This window comes from Notamacropus eugenii, chromosome 3, assembly GCF_028372415.1.
Source record: "Notamacropus eugenii isolate mMacEug1 chromosome 3, mMacEug1.pri_v2, whole genome shotgun sequence".
Taxonomy (NCBI): domain Eukaryota; kingdom Metazoa; phylum Chordata; class Mammalia; order Diprotodontia; family Macropodidae; genus Notamacropus; species Notamacropus eugenii.
This window is the reverse complement of record NC_092874.1, coordinates 300,407,320-300,433,337: the sequence shown is the minus strand read 5'-3', so window position 1 is coordinate 300,433,337 and position 26,018 is coordinate 300,407,320. Positions and strand designations below refer to the sequence as shown.

Sequence of the window (26,018 nt, the reverse complement as noted above, 5' to 3'; positions counted from 1 at the left end):
CTAGGCACATGGACATGTGTGATGAGGGGGAGCCACAGAGACAGCAAAGGCAGATGGAAGGACAAGAAACAAACAGATGTGAAAGAGGCCAGAGGGGCCTGAAGATGTTTCTCTTCTATTATTCAAACAGCTATTGAAACCCCTCCTCCTCCAGAAAGTCTTCCCAGGTTGCCTTCACCCAAATAGGAAGCTCTGGCTCCCCATGTGCTCTTTGCTCACGTACCATGTATATGGACTTAGTCTGAATCCCACTGGACTCAACCAAATAAAATGTGTTAGGCTCTGGAGAGCAAGAGGTTTACAATTCACTGGGGACTAGGAGAAATAGGTAGCAATGAATGCACTTAGGGGAATGGGGAGGAGGCAAAGGAGAGCCACTGGCGAAGTCCTCTGACTATCCATGGAGTGAACTATAATTCACAGGCAACAGTATCCCGAAGAAGAGGTAGCAATGAAGTCCACGACCCAAACACACAAGCTGTGAGTATGTAACAAGGCAAACTAGAGAAGGCAGCCCAAGAACCCCCAGTCATAGCTGAGATTTGGAAGGATGGCACTTCTGACTGGCAGAAAGAAGAGGAGGATAGCAGAGGGAAGAACTCACCACCAGCACATTTGGCAATCAATTCAACCAGGCAAGCACTTATTAACAGTACCCTCCACATGCTGAGCAGACTGCCATGTGCTGGGTATACAGAGACAAAAATGAAATAAGCCCTGCACTCAAGAAACTTACACTCTATGGGAAAGGAAAGCCGAGATCAGTAGATGTGAAAGGTGAAGTTCAAGTAATTTCAGGCAAGGAGTGGGAGCAGGAAGCTACTACCTAGAGAAATCATTGTAGGCCTCATGGAGGAGGGAGTGCCTGAGCTGAGCCTCAAATCTTGGAATATCTAAAGTGTGGCTATGATCAGTGCAAACCTATATGCAGGGCAGCTGGTAATGCAGTGGACAGAACACGGGACCAGCAAGCAAAAGACCTAAATTCAAATCTGACCTCACATACTTACTAGCTGTGTGACCCTGGGCAAATCACTTAACCTCTGTTTGTCTCAGTTTCCTCAAGTGTAAAATGGGTATAATAATAATAACAGGGATGTTCTGTAGGTCAAATGAGATCATATTTGTAAAGTGCTTAGCACATAGCAAGTACTATATAAATATTATTTTTTGCAAAGTGAACTCACTCTAAGGGGTGGCTTATGTACAGAATAATATGGCAATGGCTAATCTTCCTTTGATGAACAAATGATCCAGCATTCGGTATTTAGTTATAAGTCACCTGAGGTCAAGGATCTATTATTTAATTCATTCCATCTAGGTAGAACATTCCTTCTATGAAGTTTCCTCAACAGTTCTCACTGTGAGAGCAGATCTCTTCTGCACAATCACATGTCCATCCCAACCTCTACTGCTTGGTCAGTCTCCAGTGCTCCTGTTCAGCCTTCAGCAGAATGTGCTAAGCAAGGCCTTTCCACTAGCAGGAAAAGGTTTACTCTAATTTATCTATACTCCTTCTTCTAGTTCCTTCCTCTTTTAACCCATCTTGGTGACCAGCATACATGCTGTGAGATGTCTGGTGGGCACAAAGGAGACAGTCAAGGCTCCCAGACATACCAAAGACCCAGTCTAAGCAGGAATCCAAACCAGGGCCTTCAGTTCTATAGCCTTGGGGTATAATGACTTGAACAAAGTAAGTTCATGCTAATAGATCCTCTTCATAAATTCTTCCAGAGGAATAAAGTGTTAGTGATACAGGAAGATAAGTTTCAGTTCAATAGAATGAAGACTTTTACAGAGGGAGCTGTCCAGCAATGGACAAGTAACCTTAGGAGGCAATGAGTTCTCTGTCACTGGAAGCATCCCAAGCAGAGGCTAGATAATCATTAGACAATCTGCAGAGGCATAAAATTCATGCCTTGGGAGGAGGATTAAATTAGACCACCTCTAATATCTCTTCCATTTCTGAGATTCTTTGGTAATGAAATGCCAAGATTCTAAAAGTCTATAATCCCAAGATTCTGAGTTGGTATGCATTTCTAAGATTCTAACTCTATGATTATGAAATCTTTAAGCTTCCCTAAGTCTATGGTTCTCAGGGTCTATGATTCCAAGATTCTCTGATTTTCTAAGTTGATTTTTCTAGGTTTTGAAGATTCTCTAGGAGTCCAAGTTTCCATGAATCTCTGTCTCTGATTCTGTGTTGCTACAGTGGCAGGAGGAGAGACTGGAAGTGGATAGGACATTTTATTACCTGTTTTGGGATAGCAGAGGTGGCAGGCCTGCTTGAAGAGGTGGGAAGAAGCCAGGGGGTTCTTGACAAGCAGGGCGGTATTAGGCATGGTAGACTCTTGCTGGGGTGGCAGGTCGGCCACCTTGGGCAGAGGGGAGTGACTTGTGCTGGTTGGCTAGAGAGAGGATGGGGAAGAAGAAGGTAAGTGCATTACCTTAGCCAGAACCTGCCAACCCAACTCCACACCCAAGGCCTTTGGTTCCTTCCTTTTCTCCCAGCCTAGATCCTTGGTCTGATAATGAAGTCCAGCTAATGGAAAGAACTCAAGAATGTTATCGTTAGGGAGGGTCAAGCTGCCTAAACTCTCCCTTCACGGATGACAAGCCTGGAGCTCAGAAAAGGGGAGAGATTTGCACTCAGCTGTGTTTGAAAAGTAGTATAGTGTAGCTGGCTTTGGAGTCAGGAAGACCTGGATTCTAGTTCAGCCTCTCACACACACTGACTATGTAACCCTAGGCAAGTCACTTAACTTTTCTGTGCCACAGGCAACTGTCTAAGACAACAAATTATACAGAGAGTGCCAAGCTGCCTTGGTAGAGGGAGTTATCTCATCTGGGATTTCCCTCTATCAAGGAAATTCCAGGCAATTCTATCACTATCCCTAAATTTGAATGAGACCTGAAATCTAGTACCTGTGACTCCCTGACCTAAGCTCTTTTTGCTAGGTCCTGGGTCATGTCTTTCTCTAGGTACCGTAAGGAAACTTGGATTCTAGACAGCCGCGGACCAGACACTTGAGCTCCCTAGGCTTCAGTCGCCCCATCTATAAAATGAGGAGATTAGGGTAAATGGGCCCTGAGATCCCTCAGGGATCTTGGGATTCTCTCTCTCTATCTGGGTCCAAGCAGCAACTACCTCATCACACACTGGCTCCAACTCTTTTCTACAGAAGGCCCAGAACCCTCATTCTTCCTTCCTACTCCAGCCCCACCTCACTCCAGGAGGGAGAAGAACCCCTTACAGAAACTTGTCCCCCCAGACCCCCAGGTGTCCCCAGGGGAACAAGACTCACTGCAGGAGGCAGCTTCTGGGTGCTGCTTGATGGTCGTAGATCCTGAGAGGAGGTGTCCTCTAGGTGGGGGGAAGAGAAGAGGGCATTACTTTTGCTTTGCAGGAGGGGTGGATGAGGTGAAATTTGGGATGTGGGCTACCCCCAGCTCATTCCTAGGTCTGTAACAACTGTCTCACTCTAGTCCCCAAGAGTTCACACTTAGATTCTGACATGTAAGGGAGAGGGTGTGAGGTCAGAGGAGCTGTGTTCAAATCCTTCCTTTGTGTGAGCTTGGCAGGTCCATGTCTGTAGACCTCAGTTTCCTCATTTGTAAAATTAGGGGTTGGATCTGATGGCGTCTGAGAATGCTGTTGGAGTTTTAGATCTTGTCTTTTCCTTACATTGTACTGCCAAAGGGCAGGGCACACAGCTCACACTCAGAAAGCCTTCTGAACTCTTCTATTGGTCTGAAAATAAGCCTGAATTCCTCTTTGAAATTTGCTTTGCTTAAAACTCAAGTACACTTTAGGGCCAGGGTTATTTTAAGGGGGTGGCCTATGTTGGGGTAGGCTATATACAGACTAATAGGGGAAGTCAAAATAAATGACTGATTTCAGGGTCTTTATTCCTCCCTATAGATCATCACACAGACACACACACACACACACACACACACACACACACACACACACACACACACACACACACACACACACACACACACACACACACACACACACACACACACACACACACAATGGTGAAGAGGCAGAGCAGAATGGTGGTAAGAGCCCTGCCCTGAGGGCTCAACAGACCGAGATAAGGGTCTGAACTCTGCCACTAACTCACTGTGTGATCTTCCCAAACAATGGGCTTCAGATACCTATCCTAAAAAATGAGGAGAATGGACTCAAAGTCCCTAAGGTTCCTCCCATCACTGATATTCTGTCCTAAGGTTTCTCCCAGTTATGACATTCTTTATTCTAAGTCCCCTCCCAATACTTACATTCCCAGTTCTAAGGTCCCTCCTAGCTCTGAAATTCTGGGTTCTAAAGTTCCTCCCAACTTTGACATTCCATGTTCTAGGATCTCTTCCCATGAGCACTTACCTACTGTGAATGAATCAAGTGTGTCCTGGGAGCCCCGGACAGGCCCAAAGCTATCCAGGGCTTCGAGGTGGGCTTGTGTGTATGGAGGCAAGTCCAGAGGATCCAAGGTGTCCACTGAGGAAGCTGGGGAGTCACAGGCTTCCAGCATAGAGGAGGCCATCTTCTTGGTGGGATCCATGACGAGGCCAAAGGATGCAGGGGGCAGTGGATTGGAGACAGGGATGGTGCCACTCACCACTGGGGGCAATAGGGGTGCCCCACCTGGGAACACAGGGATCCGCTGGGGCATTTCACTGGATACAGTAGCTGGAATGGAACCTGGCACCAGAAACTACAAGGACATTGGCAACAGGCGAGAGGAAGGAAGGTATAGGGCATGAGAAAGAAGGGGAGAGAGAAGAGAACAGAGAAGGGGGAAAAAAGAGAATGGGCAACAAGAGATAAGGGAAAAAAAGAATAAAAAGACATAGAATGAAGAGAGACAGGGTCAGGAAAAGGAAGAAAGAGAAGGAAAAGTGAATAGGGATGAGAGGTAGAGAAGGTGGAGAAGAGGGAAAAATGGAGGAAGAAAGAGTTGAGTTCTAAAGAGCTTTTAAATTAATTGTTATTACATAAAAATAAATGAGTATAATTGATTATGCTTATTCAACTAAATAGATTAGATACCCACTCACCCCCTGCCCTTTCCTCTAGCATGTAATCTTACCAAAGCCAGGAAATTGTGGGGGCAGTTCCAACTAACCCCTGAGGATGGATGTTCTCTCTCTCTCTCTCTCTCTCTCTCTCTCTTTTTTTTTTTTTTTTTAGCAGGGAAGGCAAGGCCCTCGGGATTAGTACATGTTTGTCCTTCGTTGCTGAAGAAGACCACGCCATCAGAGACATGATGACATGACTTGCACTTGACTTTGTTTTGAGTGAGGGAGGGCTGTGCAGGTCACCAGCCTCACTTCTCCTCCAGAGCCATCTGAATCCAGTGACCAGATATTCATCAGGATGACTGGAGATGGTCCAGGATGAGGCAATTGGGGTTAAGTGACTTGCCCAAGGTCACACAGCTAGTGAGTGTCAAGTGTCTGAGGTGAGATTTGAACTCAGGTCCTCCTGACTGGAGGGTCTGTGCTCTATTCACTGGGCCACTAGATATTCTTAAACAAGACACTTTCCCTCTCTGGGCCTTAGTGTCCCAAAGAGAGATAGATCTCCTTGTGATAGTGTGAGGATTAATGAGATAATAGATGAGGAAAGAGTTAGAAGCAAAATCAGTAATCAACTTTATTTTTGTGATTATTCTGCCCTATTTTTGTGCAGGGGATGGTATCAGCTAGAGTTGGGAAGCTGGACACAGCACAGTACTGAGACATGGAGGGCAGAGAAGGAGGTGGTAGATCTCACCAATGAATCCAGGAGTGAGTCCAGTTCTGGCCCAAAGACATCGCCATCAGAGAAGTCCTCCGTACTCTCAGGTCTAGCCCCATCTGGAGGGGCCAGCAGGTCAGTGGTGGGAGGGAAAAGGGTTGTGGTGGAGCCCTTGGCCTCTGGGTCAGAAAGGAGGGTGATATCACAGCCAGGGATGGAGGTGGTCGTTGGGGCTGTGAGACATCTTAGATCCATGGAGCAGTCTGAGGAAGAGGAAGACATAGAGAAAGCTCAGCATTCTCTGGGGGAGGGGTAGAAAATTCAACCAAATCAATTCAGCAAGCATTTATTAATCAACTACCACGAACCCATCCCTGTACTAGGTGATGAGGATACAGGGACAAGAAGGAAATCAGTCCTTGCCTTCAAGCTACTCACATTCTAACAGAAGGATGCAAAATGTTCACAGATAAGTAAATACAAAATATAGAGACTACCCTCCCCAACCTGGCACTTATGATAAAAAGTAGGGTCTATGGAGGGTGACAGCCAGCGTGAGTTCTGATGGTATCCTGGGCCCTGTACTTGGAACACTACAGCTGAGAAGCCACCACCAGTGTGTTTCACATTAACAATCAGCCAATAGACACAAATAATTCTTAGCAAAGGCATTTACTAAGATAGTAAATAAAAAGAGTAAAAATGGCCTAGGGCTAAGTTATTTAAAAAGTTGCATAGATGTGTCCCATTTTGCTTGTCCAGTGGGGTTGCTCCCTTTAATTTGGTCAGATAAAGGTATATAGATATCAGGTAAAGCACAAATCTCTGCAGCTGGTTTCACACCTAGTGATGACTTTGTGATCCCAGTCTTGGCCTTCTGGGTTGGGGGATTGGTCAAAGATTAATTCCCTTAGGTTGTCACAGTGAAAGCAAAGTAATTTCACGTGAGGAGAGTAAGGCAGTAACAACTGGGCTTGAGAGGGTGGGATCAGAGGAGGCTTCCTGTAGAAACAGGCCTTGAAGGGAGCTTGGGATTTGAGGGTGTAAAGCTGAGGAAAGAGAACACTGAGAAGTGGGATATGGAACTTTGGGAAAATGGCACATAGACAAGCTTGGCTAAAAATTGGGAGCAGAAAGCAAAAGAATGTGAAACTTTGCAAGAAAAAAAGATTGTGAAGGATTTTAAACGTCAAAAAGGATCATTTTTACTAGAACCTTAAGACAACAGGAAAGTTTCTTTAGTAACAAAGAGATGTAGTCAGCCTGGTGCTTTAGGAACTCTTTGGATGGCTGTGCGGGAGATGGACCAGACTGAGGAGAGACTGTAAGCAACGAGGCAAACCAGAGACCAGGAAAGAGGAGAACGACCAGACAGCCTGGACTATGGTGATAGGCGTGTGAGAAGAAAGGGAAGAATCATGGAGAGGAGGGGAAGACAGAATCGATAAGACTCGGCACTGGGCTGTACAAGGGAGGCAGGAGAATGGGAGAAGTGAGGGGGGACTCTGAGGTCTTTATTCAGGAAAGCCCTCTCGGACACCCCTAGCAAACAATGGCTTCCCTCCTTGGACCTTATGGAGGACTTTTATTTTTAAATAAGCTCCCCTATGAATTGATAACATTATTTTTATTGATTATTAAACTTTTTGTACATATATGTATATGTGTGTATATATATACACACATATACACATACATACATACATACATATATATACATTTATATGAATAATCTCATTTGGTCCTCACAATAACTCTGTGGGGTAGATGCTAATACCATCCCCATTGGCAGGTGAGAAAACTGAGGCACAGGAAGACAAAGCAGTTTGTCCAGGGTCTAATAAGCATCTGAGGCAAGATTTGAACTCAGGTCCTTTCTGATTCCAAGTCTAGCATTTTATCTGTCATACCACCTGACTGGGGACCAGGGATAGAGCTTTTGGTTAAGAAGGCAAGGACAGCAAGTACTCCCTCTCCCCTAAAGAACCCCAGTGGAAAATATAAGGGAACATTAAAGAACTGGGAAAGATTGAGTCTTTCAACACAAGGTTCTAGGTTTCCTAATAGTGGGACCCTCCCAAAGGGCAAGTTCTAGGCTCTAGATAGTTTTAGGTCTCCTGTTGGCCCACCCCTCTAGACCTCCTTGCTCCAAGGACAGAATAAGCCCCATTCCACACCTCCACCACACATGCATCTCCCAGACAAGCTTGAGTTCTCTACCTGTTTCAATGTCATCTATAGACCCAAGTCCATTGGATGTTCCCTGTGGAGAGAAAGAGGAGATTGTGATATTAGAAGGGATGTGGGTGGCCACAAATTACTTCCCATCTATTCTGTATATATCTTAGATGTAAGTGAATGTCTTCCCCCATTTGAATGTAAGCTGTTTGAGGGAAGGGATTACTTTTACCCTCCTTTACAAGCCTAATGCTTAGCACAGAATCTGGTATTTAATAAATGCTTGCTGACCAAAAACAAGGAAAGGGGGAACAGGGAACTCCAGGGCTCCCTCATGCTCAGGAGATCTCATTTTATGCCCTTACATCTCCTTGTCTCAGACTAGTAGCCTGCCAGATTTCATTCCATTATACAAAGGGGTCAAGTTTGCAGTGTGTATGTTTGTGTGTGTATGTATGTGTGTATGTCTGTGTGTGTGTGTATGTGTACACACAACCCTGTTGGTGAATAGTCATAAAAAAGGATGGAGAGATGAGCCTAGGATGATCATGCCACTTTGGAGGTGGTTGGATGACTGGACCCAAAGAACAGTCATTAGTGGCACATTGTCAAACATGAGGCAAGTCTCCAGTGGAATGCCCTGGGACTCTGTCCTTAAAGGAATAGGTAGCTTGCTTAACAAATTCACAGATGACCCATGAGTCACAAAGGAATGCTAACAGGCTGCAGAACCAAACAAGCCTCTCAAGCTAGAATGATGGGCCAAATCTAGTGCAAAGAATTTTAATTGTAAAATCAAAGTCTTGGACTTGGGTTAAAAAAAAATCATCTTCACAGCAAAAGATAAGGAAGATGTAGTTAAGTCACATTCGAAGGACATATTGCTCAACAAGCCTTTATTAAGTGCCTCCTGTATGCCAGGCACTCAGCTAGGTGCTAGGTATACAGTGATAAAAATGGAACCAGTTTTACCCTCCAGAAGGGTAAAATCTGTGGAATAATTCCCCAAGGTTTTGCAAGCTTTCCCCAGTAGCCCAAACCTTAAGCTGATCTGCTTGTTTTGGCCTTAACCTCCAATGTGACCACAACAGAAATTCATCCATTGCAGGAGATCAGTGACTCATCTGGAACTTATATTCTTCAAACACTTCCAGAGGCACTGAGAAGGGTCATGACTTGCCCAAAGACACACAACTAGGACAGGTCAGTGGGAGGACTTGAATTCAGGCCTTCTCCATGCCAAAGCTGGGCTCCTAACCAATATACCACACTGCCTCTTGCTCTTCAGGTCCATAAAGAGAAGTGTGCAGTGCAGAATAAGACAGAAGATTGTCCCTAGTCACATCTGGCTCCTATGGAGCACAGTGCCCTCCTGGCACATGGCTGACTTGGCTTGGATTGTGTTTGGTTCCGGATATTGCATTTGAGGAAGGACATGGAGTAGTTCCAGAGAAAGGACATTCAGGGGGACAAAGAAAAAGGCTGATGAAAAGAATCAGGTATATTCAGCCTGGACACAAGATGACTTGCTTTTGAAGGGCGATGTCCAATGGGAGAGGGGGCAGCTTTTGTCCACTTGGCTCCAGAGGGCTCCAGAAAACATGGAGCAATGGAAGCGGAAGAAGATGAAGACACAAATTTCATAGTAAGTTGAAGGATAAACTTCCTAACAATGTTGTTCAATCGTTTCAGTTGCATCCGACTCTTCGTGACCCCATTTGGGGTTGTCTTGGCAGAGATACTGCAGTGGTTTGCCATTTCCTTCTCTAGCTCCAGCTCATTTGATAGATGAAAAAACTGAGACAAATGGTGAAGTGACTTGCCCAGGGTCACACAGCTAGTAAGTGTCTGAGTCAGGTCTTCCTGACTCCAGGGTCAGTTCTCTATCCACTGCGCCATCTAGCGGCCTTCCTAATAATGACAAGTTGTCCAAAAGAGATCTCCAGGAGCAGTGACTGCCCCATCACTGGAGGGCTCCAAGCACAAGATGGACAGAGATTTGTCAAGGATGGTCACATGTAGATTGGACTCAATGGCCCCAGGAAGTCTGTGATTCTCTGATATGAAAATAGTGGATTCTCTGGCTAATGTTTAGCTTTGAGCTGGTTGTGCTCAGCCCCTTCCTAGGTGTGGATCCCCAGCTTAGAGGAGGTAAACTGCTTTATTATGAGTCTGAGCTAAATGTAATCAGAAAGGGGGAGCCACTTGTTCAAGGCTGTAAAGAACCTTATATGATAAATTTCACTCTCTAAATTACACCCTTCACTCTGGACTCCTCCCTGTTCCACCCCTGAACCAGACTCCTTCCTGCCTCAGCACCTTTGGCTCCCTGGATCTCTCCACCTAGACTGACCTTACTGCCCCTACTCCCCAGACCAGGGAGGTCTGCCCCAGATGGCCTTGAAGCTTCATGAAGGGGTAACACCAGCTGGCCTTAGGTCCCTCCCCATCTAGATCTCAGCTTCTTTGACCAATCAAAGCCTCAGTTTCCTCATTTTTAAGAGAGGACTGACCTCTGCAGTCCTTTCATCTCTGGACCCCTTCTCTGACTTTGTCCATGGAGGGGAGAGGTGTGTCTCCTCTCCCTACCCTAAATCCCAGGATCCTCAGCTCTTAGGAACATCCCTAAACTAAGTCATTTTCCCCATAGTCTTTCCTCCTCAACCTTTCAAATTTCCCCCTTCCTGTTAGAGGTGCCATCCACCAGCCTTCCAGGCTCCCAAGTTCACAATCTCAGCATAAACTTGGACTCCTCACTCTCCCTCTCCCTCAGCCCATATAACCAAGCATGTGCCAAACTTTGTTTCTACCTCCACAAAATCTCCCCATTTGACCCCAAGGGTAGGTGAAGAAAGGAGCAGCTAGGAGGTACCTCAGTACACAGAGTGCCAAATCTGGCTTCAGATACCTACTAACTACATGACCCTGGGGAAGTCACTTAATCCTTTTGGCCTCAGTTTCCTCATCTATAAAGTGAGCTGGAGAAGGAATGGCAAATTACTCCAGTATCTCTGCCAAGAAAACTCCAAGTAGGGTCATGAAGAGTTGGACAGGACTTAACGACAGCAACAATTGGGGGGGGGGGCTATCTTCTAATAGGTGTAGAGTTGGCAGCCTCAAAAAGGGATTCTCTCTCTTTTTTTCCATGTGGTTCCAGGGAGAAGAATTGGAAATAATGTGTAGAATTTAGAGCAGGCAGATTGTGGCTTAATGCATTTTTTCTTTTCTTGTTTCTTTTTCGAGAAGGTGAAGGGGAAGGAAGATCTTTAAATTCACCCCTACAGGAGAAGCCTGATATGGAAACTTCCTTCACTGAGTCAAATCTCAGCTCCTTCTTCACAAAAAGTGTTAGGGAAATATCTGGGGGCACTGAGACATTATCAGAGGCAGGATGTGAATTTGGTTCTTCTAGATTCCAAGACCAGCCCAGCCACTGTCTATGCCCAAGGATAACACTGTTAACAGCTGAAGCTTCGATAGTGATTTGAGTCACAGAACAACAACCTCTTGTGGTAGCTGGTATGTAATTTACTATTCCCATTTTGCAGATGAAGAAACAGAGGTATTTTGAGAGGGGAAGGCACTTTGTCCATGATCCCAGAGCAGAAAGGTCTACATATATCATCTTGTTTGATCCTCAAGGGAATGTTATCAAACGTTGCTCCAAGTTATTCCTTTTCTAATTCACTCGAGAGACTTGTTTCACCTTCTCAAAGTGATCATTGAATTTTTGCACTTGGCAAGAACAGATCCCTTACCCCAGTGAAATATTCTCATACCCATTTTACAGATAAAGTAACTGAGTGACTAGTCCACAGTCACACAGCAAGAACTTCTCCAAGCAGGAGCTGAAATGCCCTTGGTTAGGGAGGCTGACAAGAAGATTCTTGCCCAAGTATAGACTGAACTAGATGGTTACCAAGGTCTTTTTCTGCCCTGTGGTTCTGTGGATAGTATTCCAGAGATATCCGCTAAGCTTATCACCTGCACTAGTCACTACTTCAAAATTGCTGTCATTACCAGAACCCCCACTAAATCACAAGGGACCACAGTCTTCCTGTATACAGACTACATTTCAACATAGTTGCTTTCCTTTGTAATATTTTATTTTATGCATTTAATTAGGATTTTGTCATTCAGCTGTTCAGTCGTGTCCAACTGTCCATCATCCCCTGGACTACAGCACGCCAGGCCTTCTCATCCTCTATTATCTCTAGAAGTCTGCCCAAGTTCCTGTTCATTTTATCCATGACACCATCTCTCCATCTCATCCTCTGCCATCCCCTTTTCCTTTTGCCTTCAGTCTTTCCAACACTGGGGTCGTGAGTCCCATCTTTTCATTATGTGGCCAAAGTACTTCAGCTTCATTTTATTATATTATAATAATTGTTATGTTACATTATATTATATTGTATACTATTATATTTGTATTATAATATCACATTCCATACTATAACATTTTTATTATATTATAATAATAACCAGTATTTATAGAACACTTAAAGGTTTGCAAAGAACTTTTCAAATATTACTCCATTTGATCTTCAGAATAACCCTGGGAAGTAGGCACTATTGTTGTCTCCTCTCTGTTGTCAAGGAAACTAAGGCAGACTAAGGTGAAGTGACTTGCCCAGGGTCACACAGCTAGTAAGTATCTGTGGCAGGACTATGCCATCAGGCTGCCTCTCTCCACCAACATGGCCACCACCCCACTTAAGACCCCATTGCCTCCCACCTGGATCACAGCAGTGGCCTCCTGGTGGCTTTCCTTTCCTCTAGACTCTCTCCTCTCCAACTCAACCCTTAGCTAGTCAAAGGACTTTTTAAAAGTATGTTCTAGTGAGCTCACTCCCTTAATCAAGGATCTTTAGTAGCTCCCCAGTTCCTTAAGATAAAATACAAAATCCTCAGTTGAACCCCTCTACAATCTAGCTTCCACTTTCCTTTTTTATTTCCTTTTACTCCTCTTCACACATTCTCTGTTCCAGCCAAAATGGCCAATAGCTCTTCCCTGCACACAACTTTTTATCTCCTATTCTGGAATAAATTCCTGCCTCACTTCTGCTCAGTGCACAGAACTCAGGGCCTAGAGTCAGGAAGATTCCTCTTCCTGGGTTCAGATCTGGCCTCAGACATTTAGTAGTCATGTGACCTGGGCAAGTCACCATGTTTGCCTCAGTTTTCTCATCTGTAAAATGAGCTGCATAAGGAAATGTCAAACCAATCCAGTGTCTTTGCCAAGAAAACTCCACATTATTATACTTATTTTAGAGAAGAGGAAACTGAGGCTCAGATGGGGGAAATGAGTGGCCTCTGGTCTCGTTTACCTAGTAAGTAGAATACCTAAGGCTGGAACCCAGATCTTCTCTCTTCCCCTAGGGTACAAATCAAGGGGAGGGGGAGTGAGAAGGGATTGGCCAGAGTGACACTCAGACCATGGGAGGAATCACAATTCACTTTCCTTTTTGAGTCTGGGTGATGATGGGGGACCCAAGGCACATGCACACACTATACACACCCTCCCAGTGAGAAAGGCGAAGGCTCCATCCTACCTGATCTGCTAAGGGAGCTGAGGTGCCATTACTGAGCAGCGAGAAGGTTTCCAATTCCTGGGGGTAGGGGAGGGAGAGAGAGAGAAAAAGAGGAGAGAGAGAGGGAGGTGGGAGAGAGAGAGAAGAGGATTATGGACATTATCATCATGAGCATACCAGCTCTTGGAATGAGACTGGACAGAATCAAGTCTCACAGGGGCAAAGATGGGACAAACTCTGCAACTGTCTGCTCCCCAGAATCAGGGTTCTTACCTATTGCCTTACTCCCTCCCCACCACACACACAGAGCAGTCTTTCTTGCTAATACTTACCTATCCCTACAATCTCCATCTAAAATCTCCAACAGGTTTCATTCACATAGATCATCATTACCAAGGTAGCCAGTGAGGCTCATCTACATGAACTCTAGAACCTACATAATACATACATACACATGCCTGAGCATGTGGAAGAATGTGGAGGTCTCCAAGCACACATATCCATCCTCCAATCCTTAAGAATTCACTTTAATTCTACCCCTCCGGGGAACCCCTAGCTGGCTCCCCTTGCCAACCTTCATCTTTACTGCCTTTACTGCCTAGGATATTTTTAAAGACACTTGTCATGTTGAATGCTACATATATGTAGAATTATACCATGCTGCCTATACTTTAGCCATCATAGCCATCAATGGCCAGCTCCCAAGAGCCCTGGACTCTGCCCCTGGGGTCCTAGACTCTGGTAGGTGACCTTTCATCTTCTCCCGCCCAGAACCAGGCCCCCATAGCCACTTGCTGGCTATCCTTCAGCACAGTTCCTTAGGGGGTCTCCACCTTCACTTCTAGCCCCCCTCTATGTACTTTCTCCCCTCAGTAGAAGAGAAGGTCCTTGAGGACAGGGGCCATCCTGCTTCTTTGCATTTATATACCCAACACTTAGCCCAGAGCACTTAATAATTGTTTAATAAATTCTTACTCTCCCTCTAAGTGTCTTCCTCTGTCTGTCTCCCGACTCTTGTCTTTCTGTCTGTCTGTGTTTTGCCCAGCCTAGGTCCTTTTAAAGGAGCCATCTCATCTCCCAACTAGGGTGGAAGAATTCTGGGATGATTCTGTTGAACAGGGTCTCTTGGCACCTAAGATGGAGGTTTCCTTAGTGTTGGAGGATGGTTATGGAGACAATCTCCTGGTTTCTCTTGTTCCATGGACAAAACAATACTCTAAGTTCACACCCCTGGCAAAGGCCATGGTGGTGCATGCAATTCATGAAATTGAATCAGGGGACTTCGGTGTTAGACACTAGGAATGGGATGAGAAATGGGGGATGGGATCGCAGAGGCCCTTCAGCTTACAAAGGAAGAAACTAAGGCCCAAGGTCCCCCAAGTGTCAGAGCTGAGATTTGAACTTGGCTGTCCCGGTTCCAGAGATGAAGCTTGGTTCCAGCTTCATGACACCCTTCCTACTTCTTAGGGGAATCCTGAATTGGGCTCTAAGAGGCACATTACCTGGGGAGGGCGCATTATAGCCGTTCTCTAAAAGATTTCTAAGCGAATCACAGGTTGGCAGATTTATATATTGAAAGGTGAACAGGCCAAAAAAAACAAAACTACAACCACACTAGCCTATGCTAAGTCAGTGCCCATTATTTTGCCATGAACCCAAATTGTTCAGCGTAGTTCATTCCAGTGTGCCAAGGAATGCAGCCCCCTGCAGCATGGAATGTTTGCGGGGGGTCTGGGCAGACCAAGGTAATCCTAGCAGCATAAGAGAAAAAGAAAGGCCCATCTTCCTCCTCCTCCAAGTGGGCCCAGAGGCACAGGGGCTCAGGGTCATAGGATCTTTGATTTCCAGGTGGAGGGGACCCAAGCCTGGCTAGACACGGGAAATGATATGCCAAGGTCACAGAGGTAAATTGGGGCAGAGGTATGTAGGGCAATAAGAATCTACAAAGAATGTTCAAAACCTTCTCCTGCTTCTGCCTCCCACCTATCTCCCTCCTCTCACCTGCCAGGGCACTTAGTCTGTCTCTGACTTAGTATGTGAACCTATACCAATATCCTGAAAATCTCTTTCCACATGTGAGTTTTAATTTCCCTGAAGGATGGTCATATCCCTAAATAGACTGTCATGAACCTCTTTTCTATCCCACAGTCCCAGTGACCACCCACAATGCAGCTTGGGAAATCCTGGTGGCTTCCCCGACTTGGGGCTCACACACCAGCCCTTCGCAAGTGATTTGGGAAACAGATGTTCAGATTCTCTGCAATCTACCCAGTTCTGGCCTAGAGTGGGCTACCCTGATGACTGGGAAATCCCAGGAAATCACCCAGCAGGGTTATGAGCCTGAGCAGCAAACTTGCTGCCTCCTTGGAAGGAGGTCCCAGGTGCCCATTTCCCCTCTGCTCCCCAATCCCTCCCACCTCCACTGCTCACCTGAGGTCTCTTATATGCTTTTCGGCAGGGCAGCCTCAGCTTCTGGGCCAGCTCCCGACTGAGCTGAGTGACGCTTTCATCCTGAGGGAGGACAGGAAATGTTAATCAAGAGGGAGAAAAAAAAGACTGGATTGCTTGGTAGCCAGCAGTTAAAGAAATGCTGAAATCTGGATCCCTTCCCAACCTCCCCCGGGGCCTGCCTCTTTGGCCCCGTCATATTTACCCTCCACCCAGCCAGTTCTCAAGTTCTTCCCCAAGCCCTCCTCCCCTATCTGAAAACTCTGGAGCTGAAGCCAGCTTGTACCAACTTGTGAGAGTCGATTGTTAAATTTTCAGTGTGAGCATCTGCACCTCAGAAATAAGCGTACACGAAATATCAGGGTTTGAGTTACTGTTTTCTTTATGGTCTAGAGTTAAGTGATGGAGAAATATTGCAGAATAAATGTAAAAGTGTGCCCTGTTTTTTGGAGAGCCAGTTGTTAAATTCATCAACACATCCTTGGTTACAAACATCAGGTGGATGAACTTTGGGCCTTTTTCTGAGGTGAAAGCAATGCCTGCCCTCCACTCCTCCCAGGTTCTGCTGTCTTCATGAAAGGTCAGGGATCTCTGTCCAGGTCACGGCTGCCTTGGGAACTATCCCTCTTAGAAGGGAAACTGTTCTAAGACCTTTCCCAGCTCTGACATTCCTAGTTCTAAGGCCCCTCCTAAATCTGAGTCTATGACAAATGTATTCTAAAGTCAGATATGTGATCTTTGGATTATCCTTGTCAGCGTCTCAGAGAATCTCCTTCCTCCTGTTAACCATCAATATTTCCTTGGGTTTGGTGCTGAGATAAATACAGAAGTGTAAGACGTAATTGTTGCCTTCTGAAGGGTTTGAAGTTAGAAAGGCAATGCACACATGCACCAGTAAGCACCTTCGAAACCTTCCACCCTGATGTAAATGGGAGTGATTATCATGATGGTTAATAATAACATTAATATAGCATTAAACAGTGTGGTGCTGCTGTAAATGAACCAAAATCTCCACAAGCCTTAAATTCTCTCTCATCACATGAGATAATGTTCATAATGTTGTTCTTTGTCATGTCCAACTCATCACAACCCCATTTGGGGTTTTCTTGGCAAAGATACTGAAATGGTTTGTCATTTCTTTCTCCAGTTCATTTTGCAGAAGAGGAAACTGAGGCAAGCAGTGTTAAATAAATGACTTGCCCAGGGTCAAACAGCTACTATTTGAAGCTGGATCTGAACTCAGGAAGATTTATCTTCCTGACTCCAGACCATGGCACCTTGTAGCTGCCTGATAACTTCTAAAAACACTTTGCAAATCTTAAGGTACTACACAAATGTTAATTCTCATCACTACTGTTGTTATTTCCCCATCAGTAAAATGGAGACAATAATGAAGCTGCCCCTACCTGCCTTAAAGAAAGGGTAACCTGAGGATCAAGGAGTAGACGGCAAAGGATATATAGATGAAAGGTAAGGAAGGTAAGATGTACCCAAATATTTAAATAGCAATGCAAAGAATGCCATATTGTGTTTGCAGGAAGCAGGAGGAAAAAAGGCAAGTCAAGGAAAATGACTATTGCCTGAAGCAGACAGCTTGCGTTAGAAACAAAAGAGAGAAGGTCGAACTACTCAGTTCCCATTTGGCCAACAACTCTGCCCAGGAGAATTAACTCCAGATTGGAAAGGGTCGCACCAACACAGTTAAGAGGAAACTGAAGATACATCAGGAAATAGGAAGAAAGCTCCATTTAATGTAGGAGTTCTCTTAAAAAAATTCCCAATGGTCTTTTAAGGCAAAATGCCTTCCACATCCAGAGAAAGAACTATGGGATTCAATCGCAGAATGTAGCAGATCATCTTCTTTTGTATTGCGTTTTGGTTTGTTATATGATTTCTCCCATTCATTTTAATTCTTCTACACAGCATGACTATAGTGAAAATGTATTTAATAGGAATGTATGTGTAGAACCTATATAAAACTGTATGCTGTCTCAGAGAGGGAGGGGGGAGGGAGAGGGAAAAATCTAAGTTATATGGTAGTGATTGTAGAACACTGAAAATAAATAAAATTAATTAAAAAAAATAATGTAGGAGTGCTCAACCTGGAGTCTATGAACTAGTTTTGGGGGTGAGGGTTTAGAAATATTTTGATAACTGTATCTAAATAGAATCGGCTTCCTTTGTAAGTCTATGTATTTTATTTTGTGCATTTCAAATATTATTCTGAGAAGTTCATAGGCTTCACTAAGACAACCAGGACACAAAAAGGGGGAAGAAAACCTCTTCTAAAGGCTGAAAATTAATTTGAGTCACCTGATCCTAGTGTACTTTATTGGGTGGGGGCACACAAGAACTTGAAGCTGAGATGCAATTAGCTTTCTGTCTTATTCTGTGACTCCAATCACATATGCAACCTTCCAGCCATATTAGACTACCAGCTGTTCCCCAGACTTGAAATGCCATCTCCCACATCCACACAGATGCCTGTAGAGTTCATACCTCACCTCCCTCTCACCCTTCAGTATCTTCTTCCTTTTTCAAGGCTTGGTTTGGGTATCCCCTTCTCGTATCTTTTTCTGATTCGCTCCTCAGCTGAAAGTCTTCTCCTTCTCCTCAAACTGTCCTCAAGTATTCTGCATGGTTCTCTGTTTTGCCCCCATTACTTCCTACCTCGTATTATAATTATAATTTGCTCCATGGGAAATGCTAAATCTAGAAACTAACTGTTGCCCAGTATTTTTCACTATCTAAAAAGTGTCCTTACATTGTGTTTATAATGAAGGGGAAAGTTGGACTGTGTTTTATTGGCATTTTTTTTCAGAAGTTAGCTATGAGTAGTGCCCTGGACACTGAATATTCCACCCCCCTACCCCCCACACCTGCTCCATCTAGACATATTCTCCCTATCCTGCAGGGCCAATTTAGCATCATGCCTCTTCCGTGGCTGCCATGTTTATGATGGTACCATAGATCTAGAACTGAGAACCAAAATGTCATCTAGCCCAACTCCCTCATTTTACAGCTGGGGAAACTGAGGCCCAGAGAGCATAGCTAGCATTTCTACAGCCTTATAAGGTTTGCAACACACTTGCCATATGACATCTCATTTGATCCTCACAACAATGCTATTAGGTAGGGTGCCTTCGTTATCCACATTTTACAGATGAGGAAACAGAAAAGTTGTGACTTGCCCAGAGTCTCACACTAGAGGAAAGATTCCAACTCAAGCCTTCCTGACTCCCAACCCAACACTCTATCTATTTACCCCAGGGTAAGACACTTTTCACTTTTTATTTTTTTGAAGGCAATTGGGGTTAAGTGACTTGCCCAAGGGCACACAGCTGGGAAGGATCAGAGGCCTGTTGCTCTACTCATTGTGCTGCCTGGCTGCCCCACACTTTTCGATTTTTAAAATGCTTTCTTATTCATTATCTCATTTGATCCCTACACATGCCTGGCAAGGTAGGCAAGCTAAGCATTATTACGGGGAAAACTAAGGCTAAGGAGGAAAACTGACTTGCTCAAAGTCACACAGCCTCCAAGCGGCAGTCATCATTGGAGTCCAGGTTTCTTGACTTCTAAACCAATGCTCCTTCTACTATGGGACCTGGGAGTAACTGAAGCCCAAGGCCAGGCACAGAGTAACTGCTTAATAAGCACTGGACAAATGGATGAGTTAATAAATGAATGCCTGGATAAGCCAACGAATCTGGAGGCAGTGTGACCAGTGAATATCAGGGTGATCCAATTCCCATATTAGCCCCCATTGTGACCAGCTACCAACTCCCATCGGTCTTCCCTTTCCTATAGTCACCCTTCCCTAAGTCCAGTGGGGGTTGGACCAAGCAGAAGGACAAGGGGACCTATGAGTGGGCGATTTAGAGCTGGAAAGGACATCCAAGATCTTCTACTCTGACCTTTACAGGTGAAGAAACTGAGGCCCAAGTGGTTAGGTGATTTGCCAAAGGTCACAAAGGCAGGAAGTATCAGATCTGAACCCAGGTCCTCTCATTCTGAAGCCTGCTCTTTCTACTGGGCTCTGGAGGATCCAAAGGAAAATAGAACATCCCCAACATGTGATCACTATTGAAGAACCCATTCATTGGAAACTACATGAGATAAATTGTCATTTGTTGACCTACTGTGTGCTTCCCTACCCTGACTTGGCCTGCTTCACGCTCTCAGTTTCTCTTTCTGATGCCATTTGGATGGCACCCTGCACCACACCCTTCTCTGCCAAGGCAGGCTCCAGCCCCCCTCTACCCATTTGCCCTGCTCATTGGGCCATCTGACCCCAACACACTCACGTGGGGGAGGGAAATGGAGCATGTTTTACTGCACTCGTAGGCTTCCTTATGGCGTCCCAGCTCATTCAGGGAACTGGCCTTCCGGAACAAAGCTCGAATGTTCTCCGGGTCCAGCCCCAGGGCCTTCTCGCTATCTTCCAGTGCCTTCTCATACAGGCCCTGGGAATGAGAAAGGAACACCTGCTCCCACCCACATATTCCTCCCCAGTCCAGACTACAGCCCCTGCTCCCACCCACACCTCTCTAGACTGAAAGAACCCATTCCCCAAAACTCCAAAGCCAGGGCTCCCCTAGCCAGGGCACAAAGGGGTGGGCTGAAGGGAGGTTAAAGGTTTGGGAAAAAGAGTTTGAGGCTTAGGGAGATTTGGAAGGAGGGCTGGGGGAGGAGGCTGGGAGCTTGGGAAATAGAGGACCAGCACAGAGAGAGAAGACAGACTAGCCTTGTCAACACTGGGTGTGTTGGGTTGTAAGAGCCATTGGGTCACCCTCATGGGGGAGGGGAGACAGGGAGACAGAACACAGGACACCTAGCAATACTGAGTTGTTCTGCCTTCTGTCCCACATCCCACCTGAGCTTACACCTCCTTTAACCAAAATAATCACATCAGTGTCCATTTCTACAGGGCTCAGAGCCTGTCAGGTCATGAACATTTATTGACTGATCACTCACGGAAGCCTTACAAGCTTCCTTCCTTCCCACAGCCTTGAAAAACAGATGAATAAGAACCTTTTAAAGAATAAGCTGAAAGTTTTCAAAGAAATTGTGCCTGCTGGTGGCCACAATGTAGTGTGAACCAGAACAAAGACTTAAGCTCAGGCCTGCTCTCACTGAGGCTAGTGATTGGCCCACTTCCCTCCACTACCTCCTTACCCCGGACAGTAATATGGGCCCCCCACACAAATGCCTGAATGTGAAGAAGGGCAGGATCATGAAATGGAAAGAGTGCTGGACCTGGATTCAAATCCAGCCTCTGATAAGCTGGAAAGAACATTAGAGGTCAGCCAATCCAAACCTTCCTTTAACAGATAGGAACTGAGGCTCAGAGGGGTCAAGTAACTTGGCCACGATCACTCTTACAACCTATGGGGCTTGGAGCACATTATTTCACCTCAATGCACTTTAGTATCCTCATCTATCAAGAGAGAACTGTACTGCCTGGCCTTTAAGGGCCCATCCAGCTCCAAATCGATGATTCTAGATGCCTAGCTGTGTGACCTTGTGCAAGTCACTTAACTTCTCTTAGACTCAGTTCCCTCATCTGCAAAATGAAGATGCTAATCTTTGCAGTCCATGTACCACAGGGTTTTGGAGAGGGCTTTGGAAACCTCAAGACGCTTTAGAAAAGTGAACTGCCATTTTCATCTCATTTTTCTCCTCTTTTCCAATAAAGTCCAGGGAGAAGCAGCTCTAGGATAAGCCCCTATCCTGCCATTTTGTTTTCTATTTAATACTACGGGAAGGACCGGGCAGGTACATAAAACTTTGTTGTTCCTCAGTCATGTTTGACTCTTCTTAATCCCATTTGAGGTGTTCTTGGCAAAGACATGAGAGTGGTTTGCCACTTCCTTTTAGATAAGGAAACCGAGGCGAACAGGGTTGAATGACTTGTCCATAGTCACTTGTGTAAGTGTCCGAGGTCGGATCTGAACCCAGGAAGATGAGTATTCCTGATTTAAAATCCAGTATTCTATCCACTGTACCACCCTAAACAAAAATAACTGGGGTGGGGGGAGAGTCTGGGTGGATTAGCAATATTAAGGTGTGAGCTCATCATGTCTAGCTTCACTGGGAGCATCCTTGGGATAGCTCTAGGAACAAAGAGAATGACAGAGTTGATATATCCCTATTCCCATAGTTTTAACCTCCTCTGCTGGGTCTATCCATTTTCCAAGATTTTTGTTACACACATCTTGGGGAGTACAGGCATCTGGACGAAGATAATGATTAAAAACACATCATCCTTTAATCTTTATGGTTCACTGTTACGCTATGTCTGGAGGCTGCGGCCAACGGTTTTACAGGTGACTCTGGTCTAATCCTGGTACCTTTGATGGCCAATATTTTGAGCTTATTACGACCATTGTCATTATTGCTGCTGAAGCGATCATTTTTGAGAGATTCATATGAAAGAAAAATTAAACTAGAAAGGTTGGGTTATCAGAGAAACTCTTGGGGAAGTTCCCAAATCAGGGATGCCACAAGTCCTGATTCTGGGGTAGCATTTTTAATGAATCTTCACTAGTGACTAGGACAGGAATGAAGACACGAATGAATGAATGAATGAATGAATGAATGGAGTCCCATCCCCCAGGTGACCAGCAGCAGCTTCCCATCAGCCAATTCATCTGAGCCTCTCAAGCCCCCACCAGAAATGATCTCTGTTCTCCTTAGCAAGGTGTCAGTGAGCTCTCTATAAGGAGGGAGAGAGAGAGAGAGAGAGAGAAAGAGAGACAGAGACAGAGAGAGACAGAGAGAGAGAGATACAGAGAGAGAGAGAGAAAGAGAAGGGAAAGAGAAATAGAGAGGGGAGGAGAGAGAGAGGAGGGAGAGAAAAAGAGAGAGGGGGGACAGAGAGAGAGAGAGAGAGAGAGAGATGGGAAATTCAAGATATGAAGAAAGGCTCATTGTCCTGAAGATTCATCAAATTGGTGGGAGGGAGAACTCCTGTGATCGCCCCCCCCCAAAGAATTTTTGGAGGGATTTGGAGAATATAGAACATTGGGGGTTTGGTGGCAGTGAGTGGAAGAAGTTGGGAGCTGTAGAAACAGAAGGGAATTAGAACTAGAAGGTAATGGAGGTAGAAGGAAATTGGCTGAAAGTGAGAGCTCTGTATGGAGGCTGGGAGGAGGCCTGGGTCAGAGGATGCTCACTGGAGACCGAAGGAGAGATCAGAGGAGGCTAAGGACAGGGAGGGGTGGGGTGGGGGGGAGTAAGAGGAGGTGGGAGTTCTGGGAGGAGGTTGATAGGCTGCAGGGGACAGCCAGGGTCCTCACCATGCTGAAGTAGCAGGCGGCTCGGTTGACGTGCAGCTTACAGAGAAGCTCTCGGGGCAGGGTCACCTCGTCCGAGGCAGCATAGTCAGCCACGTTCAGCCCCTCCACATACTGCACCAATGCCTGCTTGAAATCCTTCTCCCGGAACAAGTCATTCCCCTCAGCAAACAGGTTCCAAACCAACTTGTGGAGAAAGGCCTGGGCTCCCACAAAAGAGCAAGGGAGAGACATCCAGGTGTGGGGAGAACAGGCACAAGGCTCCACCACCCTCCAATGTCCAGCCCCTGGGAGCCAATCTGCTCCCCGACCCAATCCTCATCCTACCCACTCAGCCTTCCTTGAGAGGAGCCCCTGTGGCCTCCACCAGGAAGGGAAGCAGTTCCCACCCCTGGACCCACTGCCCTCCTGGAGATGGAGTCTGGAGGGCTGGGGAAGAAGCTGACCATTCTGTGTCCCTCTTCAGGGTCACCCCTTTTCCAGGGGGAGTTCACCTACCTCATAATCTTCTTGCTTTAGTGATATCGTGGACCTGAGGGCATAAGGAAACATGTGCCAGGTAAGACCTGGGCCCAAGCATCCAGCCTGGGGGCAGGCGGAGAGATGAGCTCCCTCTAGCTGGGATTCCATGTGGCCTTCTAGGCTCCGTTCCTCCAATCCTTCCTCATTGTTACCATTGTCAACAAGCAACATTTATTACCTAGTTGCCAGCTAAATGGCACATTGTATAGAGTGCCAGAGCTGGAGTCAGGAGGACTTGACTTCAAATCCAACCTCTAACACTTACCAGTGACCCTGCACAAATCACTTAACATCTGTCAGTCACAGTTTCCTCATCTTTTAAATCAGGATAATAATAGTACCTACCGCCCAGGGTTAAGGTGGGAATCAAATGAAATATCTGTAAAGCTCTTTGTAAATCTTAAAACACTACATAGATGTTAGTAGTAGTAGTAGCAGCAGCAGTAGAAGCAGCAGCAACAACAGCAGCAGTACTAGTAGCAGTAGTAGTAGTAGTAATATATGATACTCTGGGTGGGCTACTTCATAGCTAGGTTTTCCCCAGGGATGAACAACAAGTGGGACAAAGCAAACAATTATGCTTTTTCTATAAAATATAATTCCTCATACTGAATGACAGCATAAATTCTGGTAAGCCTTTAACCTATTAGTTAAAGCAGTAGGGTGGCTTGAGTTGCTGGGCACCCCTCTCTCACCTCTGCTGAAACCCTTCCTTCCCCTTTCTTCAAGACCTGACTCAGGCAGTATCTCTGATGCTGTCCCTGAGACCCTCCCCACCCAACAGTGATCAGAGGACTGGATCTGCACCTGTCCTTTGCAGAGATCCCCCTCTGCCTTTTTTCTTCCCTGTTTGTATCTTGTCCTTCTTCCCTTTTCAAATGTAAGTGTCCTGGGAGTAGGGTGAAGGGGCATATCTCTCAATTCCAACATACACTCAGTGATTAATAAATGTAATTTGAATAAATGAATGGATGGATGGGTGGATGGTGGATGGATGATTGATGGATGGATGGATGGGTGGTAGATGGATGATAGATGAATGGTGGATGGATGGATGAGACTCATCTCAAGGCCAACAGAATGGCTTTGTCATTTCATTGGCATTTGAGGCTCTTCTCTCCTCTAGCCACAAAATACCAGCTCAACTCTATGGATATCACCAACCCAGGATACTTGAGGTCCTAGAATCTTACAGCTGAGAGGACCTTTTAGAGATTATCCAATCCAAATCTTCCCCAATAGCACCGCTCCCATTTTGTTGTTGAGTCATTTCAGTTATGTCAACTCTTCATGACTCCATTTGGGGTTTTCTTGGCAAAGATACTGGAGTGGTTTGCCATTTCCTTATTCAGCTCATTTGACAGATAAAGAAACTGAGGCAAACAGAGGTTAAGTGACTTGCTAGAGTCACACAGCTAGTAAGTGTTTAAGGTTGAATTTGAACTCAGGAAGAGGCCTATACAAGTCCACACTGGCAGGAGCAGGAAACATCAAATTTCTGCTCCTGGCATTCAAGGCCACAATCTGCCTCCAGCTTAATAATGAGAATTATATGGAATTCTAAGGTTTGCAAAGAGGCTTTCACATCTGATCTTCACCATAACTTTATGAAATGGGTCCTAAAGGCACTATAATGCCCATTTTAAAGAGAAAGAAGTAGAGCTCCACAGAACTGAAAAGTTTTATCCAGGGTCACCCAGCTTAGTGAGGCAGGTACCTGTTGGAGTCAAAAAAACATCCTGTTCAAATCCTGCTGCAGACACTTGGTTAGCTGGGTGGTCCTGAGCAAGTCATAAAATCTCTCTCTGCCTCTATTTCCTCATCTGTGAAATGGGAATGGCAACATTGCCTCTCTGGCAGAGTTGGTGCAAGTATCCAAAGAGAGAATATTTGAAAAATGTTTTGTGATCCTGAAAGGGGAATCAGGGGCAGGATTCCAACCTGTGTCTCCTTGGTCTCACCACCTTCCCACCACATTTCCTCCTACGTCCCACCATCCAACTTCCACTCTGGGGTCAAGAAATCACAGGATCTTAGACCCAGAGCTAAGAGGGGCCTCAGAAGCCCAGGAGACCAACCCCCAGGGAGGGGGAGGGACTTGCTCCAGGCCACAAAGGTAGTGACTGGCAGGATTTGAAGGCAGGTCCTCTGACTACAAATCCAGTTCCATGCTGTCTCTGAGGTCTACCCAGGCCAGACTGCTCACTACTTTAGTTATCGTTTGGGGTGAATTTTTCAAGTATTTCATTTGAATGAACACATATTTATTAAGCAAGCAGTGGGTAAGCTGGG

General features: G+C 45.5%; 1 protein-coding gene across 2 annotated transcripts in view; it reads right to left on the bottom strand.

The window, feature by feature from the left end:
* Positions 1 to 26,018, bottom strand: part of ZC3H7B (zinc finger CCCH-type containing 7B) — an 84,922-nt gene that overhangs the window by 29,669 nt on the left and 29,235 nt on the right. For both annotated transcript variants that reach the window (XM_072656263.1, XM_072656264.1), the window contains exons 3-12: positions 23,703 to 23,736; positions 23,208 to 23,405; positions 20,214 to 20,372; positions 15,889 to 15,969; positions 13,480 to 13,536; positions 7,970 to 8,012; positions 5,786 to 6,012; positions 4,394 to 4,724; positions 3,306 to 3,364; positions 2,255 to 2,408 (exon numbers count right to left, since the gene is read on the bottom strand). In XM_072656263.1, coding sequence (XP_072512364.1) covers positions 2,255 to 2,408; positions 3,306 to 3,364; positions 4,394 to 4,724; positions 5,786 to 6,012; positions 7,970 to 8,012; positions 13,480 to 13,536; positions 15,889 to 15,969; positions 20,214 to 20,372; positions 23,208 to 23,405; positions 23,703 to 23,736 — 1,343 coding nt within the window. The remainder of the gene's footprint in view (positions 1 to 2,254; positions 2,409 to 3,305; positions 3,365 to 4,393; positions 4,725 to 5,785; positions 6,013 to 7,969; positions 8,013 to 13,479; positions 13,537 to 15,888; positions 15,970 to 20,213; positions 20,373 to 23,207; positions 23,406 to 23,702; positions 23,737 to 26,018) is intronic.